This window comes from Terrapene carolina, unplaced genomic scaffold (genome assembly GCF_002925995.2).
Source record: "Terrapene carolina triunguis isolate 2854851 unplaced genomic scaffold, T_m_triunguis-2.0 Scaffold69, whole genome shotgun sequence".
Classification (NCBI taxonomy): Eukaryota; Metazoa; Chordata; order Testudines; family Emydidae; genus Terrapene; species Terrapene triunguis.
Window position 1 is genome coordinate 33,147,818 of NW_020664420.1, and position 7,892 is coordinate 33,155,709.

At 41.7% G+C, this 7,892-nt stretch overlaps 1 protein-coding gene across 1 annotated transcript in view; it reads left to right on the forward strand.

Annotated features, from left to right (window-relative positions):
* The first annotated feature begins 43 nt into the window (after window positions 1-43).
* CWC27 (CWC27 spliceosome associated cyclophilin) overlaps window positions 44-7,892 on the forward strand; it is a 203,159-nt gene continuing 195,310 nt past the window's right edge. The window contains exons 1-2 of the mRNA XM_024194755.3: window positions 44-217; window positions 3,820-3,916. Of these exons, the coding sequence (XP_024050523.1) occupies window positions 176-217; window positions 3,820-3,916 (139 nt within the window). The 5' untranslated portion in view covers window positions 44-175. The remainder of the gene's footprint in view (window positions 218-3,819; window positions 3,917-7,892) is intronic.

Genomic DNA, 7,892 nt, shown 5'->3' on the forward strand with positions numbered 1-7,892 from the left:
TCTCGCCCCGGCTGCCTCCCCCCGCGCCGCGGCGCCGGATCCCGGGGTCCAAAATGGCGGGAGGTTCGCGGGGCTAGTCGGGGATTCCGCAGCGCCGGGACTGGAGCGAAAGCGGAGCCGGGTCCATCCTCGCGGCGCCCCCTCCCCTCAGCCCTAGCCCGCCCCCGCCGCCAGCATGAGCAACATCTACATCCAGGAGCCTCCGACCAACGGCAAGGTGAGCCCCCGCCCCGGGCGCGCCGGGGACGCGTGAGGTGGGATGGGGCCAGGGGACCAGCTGTGAGGCTGGGAGAGGTGAAGGGAGCCAGGAGCGAGAGGGGCAGCTCCACTGACCATCACCCGGGCCCCCGTTATACAAATGGTTCCCGCACCCCTGTGCCTGTGCTACACTTCTTGGCAGGTGCAAGTTACGTTGGCGCTCCTGTACCTGCAGGCTTGGCTGCTTGCTTCGGCGCTGCGCATGTTCACCAGGAGTGCTTGGGTCGATGCAAAGTGCGTGCACCAAGGGTGCGTATCCCAGCCTGCAAACCGCTACCATCTAGCGCAGGGGTTCTCAACATGTTTCTTTCTGAGCCCCTCCCCCACCCCTAAAAACTCTATGACCACTTGTGCCAAAACAATGGGTTCTCTGCATATAAAAGCCAGGGCTAGCGTTAGGGGGTAGCACACAGGGTAATTGCCTAGGGCCCCATCCATAGAAGCCCCTGCAAAGCTAAGTTGTTAAGGCTTTGGCTTCAGCCCCATGCGGTGGTGCTTCAGCTTTCTGCCCTGGGCCCCAGTGAGTCTAACGCTGCTTGGCAGACCGGCCCTGAAACCTGCTTGCGGCCCCGCAACAGGGCCTGGAGCCCTGGTTGAGAACCACTATTCTAGCACGATGCCTTTTGAGAAGTTTTCTCCTGTGGTGGGATAGAAAAGACTCACTCAGTGATCTCTAGGAGATGAGTCAAGTTCCCAGCATGCAACTTAGAATAATAGGGTTAGAAGGGACTGCAAGGGTCATCTAGTCTAACCCCTTGCTAAGAGGCAGGATTTGTTGTGGTTAAAACAGCCAAGACAGATGGCTCTCCAGCCTCCTTTTGAAAATCTCCAGTGAAGGAGCTTCCAAAACCTCCTGAGCCAGTCTGTTCTATTGTCCTATTGTTCTTATGGCTATGAAGTTTTACCTGAGATTTAATCTAATTTAAACTTTCTCCATCCCGTAATGTCATCCCTATCCCATAATTCTTATGCTATTTTTTTAAAACCCACAAACCTGCATGGTACTTATAGCTGCCTGCCATCTCTGACAGAAGCATGGAGCCTGCAGAGCTCTGTGCTATTGTCATGAAAGTTACAAATACAGAACGCGCAATCCTCTAGTAATAGTAGAGCTGCAGGAAGAACTGCAACAACAGGGGACATGATGATTTCTTTGAGGAGAGACTGCTGAGGGTCATAGCAAAAAACAATTCAAGGTTATTGATGGAGCACTGCGTCAGTGCTCATTTCTCAGGCCCACATTGGTGAGATCACATCATAGGGCAGGTTTGGGACAACGAGCAGTGGCCGCACAACTTTCAGATGCAAAAGGCCGCTTTCTTGGATCTATTTGCCAAGCTCACGCCAGCTTGCTAGTAAAGGGACACCAGAATGAGAGCTTCGCTGGCAGCTGAGAAGTGAGTGGCAATTCCACTGTGGAAGCTTGTGATGTCAGATTGCTACCGGTCAGTGGGAAATCATTTTGGATTTGGAAAATCCACAGCCGGGACTGTTATCATGCAAGTATATGGGGCCATTAATCTTATTCTGCTGCACAGGACTGTGACTCTCAGTAATGTGCAGGACATAGTGCATGGATTTGCAGCAATGGGGTTCCCAAGCTGTGTTGGGGTGATAAACAGCACACACATCCCTATATTGGTATCAGCTCACCTTGCAAGCAGATCACTAGATACGCTTCACTGACATCAATGTGAGCGGGGGAAGTGGGGGGGGGCAGAAGTGCATGATGCTTGCATCTTTAAGAACAGGACTGTTCAGAAAGCTGCAAGCAGGGACATTCTTTCCTGACTGTAAGGTTACCATTTGCAATATTAAAATGTCAATAGGGATTCTGGGGGACCCAGCCTATCCCTTGTTCCATAGCTCATGAAACCATACGCCAGCCACCTCAACAGCACCAACGAAAGATTCAGCTATCAGCTCAACAGATGCATAATGACCATTGAATGTGCTTTTTGTAGATTGAAGGGATGCTGGCATAAAATTGCATCTCAGTGAGAATAATATTCCAATGGTTATAGCTGCCTGTTGTGTCTTGCATAATATCTGCAAATGGGGAAAAAACTACCTCTGGCGAGGAGCAGCCAGACACAAAGGCTATTACAAGAGCTCAACATGGAGCTACATGTTAATGGCCAGCTACAGTAATGTGCTGTACTAGAGTGTGCTCTGGCCCTGAAGTTTTGGGGGCTTTTAGGAATTCTATAAGCTAGTTATACATTTATAAATATTACACCATGTCTTTTGGTGAACCTGTGAATTATGAGGTGCTTGCTGTATGTATATAATTATTACACTGCGTGTTTCACTGAACCTGTGAGTTTTGTGATACTGTACAGCTACAAGTAGTGTGTTTTGAGTACTGCTATACCTTCTGCCATATGTGTTATGAACTAATAAATATGTTTGTTTTTAAAAAATATAAATTTATTGTGTAGCAAAAACTGTGCCAAAATCCAATGCTGAAATTAAAAAAACCTCGAGTTTGAACAGAAATTAAAGCATGAAACTTTAGAATTAGAAAGACAGAAAACATCCCTGTCCCTTTCATTGCACAAATGTAGTCCATTTTGTACTCCTGGGGGAATTCTGCACCAAAAAATTATAATGTATGCACCTAATATTTTAAAATTCTGCATATTTTATTTGTCAAAATAACATAAGTTCACCAGTTTCAATTATTTTTGGTCATTTATTTCAAAATACCTGTCAGCAAGTATGTCTATAACAATACAGACAACAAAAAAGATTCAGGAAATGTTTTTTGACAGATAGATTCCTTACTAGGCATATTAATACAGAACTCTGAGTAATAATTCATTTAAACTACAATACTGAACCATATTTCCCACTCCCCTCAGAAGCAGTGCAAAGGCTTGGGGGAGTCAGGGGTAATGGAGGAGCTGAAGGAGAGGAAGTAAATTGCTGGGAAGGAGCCTAAGTATGAACTTGGAGGGTTGTTAGATATGGGTGGGAAAAGTATGGAAACCATTTTTTTGGGGTGGGGTGGGGAGGAAGGCGGGGGAATGGATTGTTGGGGACCTTCCCCCATGCAGACCCTGGCTGACCCCTACCGCCACTCAGACATCCACTCTACACATCCCCATGTGGCCCTGCACCTCCTCCCCCGTCCCCATGTGTGTCTATACTACACATAATTTTACTACACTCCTGGTAGTAAAGTTATGCAAATACATAAGTGTTTGCAGGATCTGGGCCTAAATGGACAAGATAGACAAAAGTGGGAAAGGAAATAAATACAGAGAGGTGAAGAAACTTGCCCAATGTCACACAGTGGACCGCTGGCAATAAAGTTTTATGAAAACTATTCTTTGAGTTGTATCTTATGTATCAGACAAACTGTAGGACAGTTGACATCTAGTACATTACAAAAGCTGCCCCTGAAAACCAGACCAACTTCCTAATTTTGTTCTTGCATTCCTAAAATTGGATGAAGAATTTTTTTTTACTCGTGACTGTATTATTTGATAAGAGACTTCACCTGTAAATGTTTAAGTGCAATAAAACTAAATAGTATATTTTCATATATTTTTATAGGTTTTACTGAAAACAACAGCTGGAGATATTGACATCGAGCTATGGTCAAAAGAAGCACCAAAAGCATGCAGAAATTTCATCCAGCTTTGTATGGAAGGTAATGATTGAGTTGGACAGTAGTTGTTAATATCATTCAGTGTACAGTATTGGTGACTTCTTACATTTTATGCTTTTTCATAAAACAGGAATCAGAGGAATATTACACTAATGTCCATGGGAATTGACATTAAGATATAATTACCAGTGTGTGGGAAAACTAGAAGCGTTGAGAAATACAATGTTTTTCAAAGCTATCGAAAGAGACCTTAGACAAAGAATTTTAAAAAGCATTTTAAATATGTTTCTCAAATCCAATAGATAGCAGGTTATTACCGAACTACAATACATGAGAGACTTAGGAGGACTTACTTTGTGGGTATTTTGTAACATGTAACTATGTTCTTCAGTAAACTTATGAAATGATAGCCAAGCGGTCCAAGGAAGTCTGAAAAATTACTTTGTGCCTCACTTTCCTTTCCTTGCTTATGGCTTCCTGTTTTCTTTCAAAAACATTTGGGGATTTTTAATACTTCATTGTGCTGCCATTTCAGAGTGGTGGGAGCACTGTAATCCAGATCAAAGAAATGGGGTTTGGGAATTAAAGGATCTGCCTTGGGAAAACCACACCATGGGAGGATGAAGGCACTCATAGCTACACAGTATTTCCAGCTGGTGCCACTATGTATGTATCTTTTAAGGGTAAGGTACCTCAAGACCCCTTCTGATGTGTACCATTTCTTGAAGATATCCTCTGTTCAGGAGATTTTCACTCCTGTCTTGTGCCTCCAGCATAAATCAAGCCCATCATTTCTTGTAGAGCTAGAACATATCTGTTTGAAAGGCATTCAGTCCTGGTATAAAGTCTTCAAGTGATAGAGAATCCACTACATCCCTTGATAAGTTGTTCCAATGGTCAGTTACCCTAAATATATTTTTTTTAGTCTGAATTTGTCTAGTTTCCACTTCCAGCCATTGGATCTCATTATGCCATTGTCTGTCTGCTAAATTAAAGAGCTTTCTACTGTTGGAAATCTTCTTCCCTTGTAGGTACTTATAGATGATGATCAAGTCACCTCTGTCTTCTCTTGGATAATCTGAATAGATTGAGCTTCTTACCTTCCTAGTTGTAAGGCAAATTTTTCAGACCTCAAATCATTCTTGTAGCTGTTTTCTGAGCTCTTTCCAATTTGTCAATATTGTTTTTGAAACATAGACACCAGAACTGGACTCAGTACTCTAGAAATGATCTCACTAATGCCATATGCGGAGGTAACACCAACTCCTACTTGATAATCCCCTGTTTATATAGACAAAGATCGCTTTAATCTTCTTAACAGCTGCATTGCAGTGGGAGCTCATGATTGTTTGGTTATCCACCATGATCTTGAAGTCCTTTTCAGTCGCTGTTTTCTGGACACAGTACCCCCCTGGATGGAGGACTGTATCCAGAGGCCTAAACCATGGGCCAAGGAGAAACCGATTCCTCATGAAACCATGCCCAGATGAGACTATTATAGCAGTGAATTCCACGTTTGTTGATGCTCCGAGCACTAAGAAGAGCACTGTGCTCCATGAGTTAAGGCAGTGACCCATGAAAAAGGTAATGTCTTTGTCTGTGCTTCAGAGATTGACATTGTCGTTTTCATGGGTCCTTGGTTTAGCTCAAGGAGCACAGTGCTTTAATCTGTCACGATTAACACCATCTTTATCCTCCTCATCAGGTCTGCAACCCAAAAGTTATTTTTGATTCCCTCATCCCCATATTTATGCTTTGTCCAAATCCTGCCACTTCTTCCTCCATGGCTTCCTATCTGACCCTTCAACACTGTCTAGACATCAAAAGCTCTTGTCCAAGTCTGAATCACATCCCATCTTGATTTACTCCGAGGCATCTCCTATCTTTCTGGCTTCATTCCCTTCCTATGATTTATATATGTTCTCCTCCCCAAGGAAACCCTCCATAGACCTGCCTTTCTCCAAGCATCAAGTTCAGTTTTCTTGTCAGTTTCTTCATGGGCGTAAATAAATCTGTTCCTCCTTAGTTATCCACTCATCTCATCGTGTTGCTCCAATGTGCTTTGCTAATTATGCCAGCTATGGATACTAGTTAATCCTACAAATGCCTCCAGGTGTTCTTCCATACTGCCCTTTATAGATGGAATGCCTTCCTTGAAATCATCTGAAAGGCAAATACAATTCTCCTTTTAAGACCCACCAGTGATGTGATGCTTACAAGAAAATAAGCAATTATTGATAGTTAGATTAATAGTTTTTAAGGCCAGGGGGACCATTATGATAATCTAATTTGACTTCTTCATTAACACAAGAGGAAGGAACCTCACCTAGTGATTTCTGCATCAAGTCCATAACTTCTGTTTAAGCTATAGCATATCTTTTAGACTGACAACCAATCTATATATAAGAATATTTAGGTTCAGGGGCAGATGAGGATATTTTTTGTTTTTTTTTAATTTTTGGGAAAAAACAACAACCCACCTTCTAAATGGTTTGGAATCATCAAGTTGTACCCTTTTAGCTAGCATGGCATGTTGCTGCATGGTTTTATTAGGTTTTTCATCTTCCTTCCCCCTCCTCTCCCTGGACCTCCTATTGTTTGTTTGTTTTGAATTTATCTCTTTAAGGCAACAACTGTCTTCCTATTTGTTTCTTCAGCACCTTGAACAATGGGGCCTTTGAGCACTGCTAAAATATAAATAATGAGAGGGACTTCTCAAGAAACATAAGTTGGCCAAATGCTATGAAGTAACAATTTTACACTGATAATTAATTTGAATATCTGATTCATAGCACCCAATTTACAACACTATCCTAAACACACAGAGTGCTGGAATAGTGTATAACTGTGTCATAATTATGAGGCTTACTGGGAAGGGAGCAAAAGTTCGTTTTATATGAGATTATTAGAGAAAGAGTAAAGTTTGTTTTCAGTAGTCAGAATAATAACATTACTAATATGGTGAAAAAATGTTTGAAATATGTGAAGACTTCTTGAACTTGGCGTATTTTAAATGGAAATATCTCTGTCTACAGTATAAAATTTGTAAGTCATCCATTGTCTTAAAATATCATATTTTTTTAATTGACTTGCTACATATGTCAAGCAGAGTTAAATTTTCACCTCCCAGAAGCTGTTTTGATTTCCCCATAATAAAACCAAGAAGCACAATAGACTCAATATTTCAGAGTCTGATTGGAGCACCATATAAGGTGAAACTGATGAATACTTGTCAGTGTTGGTGTGTATCCAATACCATTGTTTGGCCATACTAAATTAAACATGTATATGAAAAGCTTTGGTCATAGAGAGGGAAGAAAAGAATGAAAGGAGGAGAGTAGAGCCCTATTCTGTCAATTTAAGAACTTTTATACTCTTAACAGCTGATCTATTACGGCAGGGTGGCCGTTAATTTAGCAATATTGGCAACATGCCTTCTCATGTTCTTGTTTTATTTTTTTTAACACAGCTGTCTTTATTTCCAGTCACTTATGTGATAGTGGTGTTATACTTATTTTCTTGAACGCTTGATAACTGACGACAAGAAATTATTTGCATGGAAAAACCCAGCATTGTGACAAATAATGTGGAGTAGGCAGTTTATTTTTTCTCACATTTATTGATATAGTTTGTATGTAGATTTTAGCTCCATTAATCCACGTAAACTAATCTTCAGGTTAGGAAATTAAGAATTACCCCACAACTTTGATTGTGTGGTGATTGGTGGAAATATAGTGCTAGAATATTCCTACTATTTTAAGCTCCTGATGATTATATTAGAGCAGAAGTCTAAAAAATAAGGAGATACTGTAGAATAAACACAGACACATTGGACTTAATTCTCCTTTTATGCTGATCTTCGTCAGTAATAATGCAAAGTCCTTGGTAAAAGGAGTATATGGGACAGGAAAACCAGGTCTATTAAGACTATCTGGGAGATGGCTTCTTTTGTTTCCAGCTTTTGCCTCTTCCAGGGGCAAGATTAGAAAGGCAAAGGCACAAAATGAGCTCAAACTAG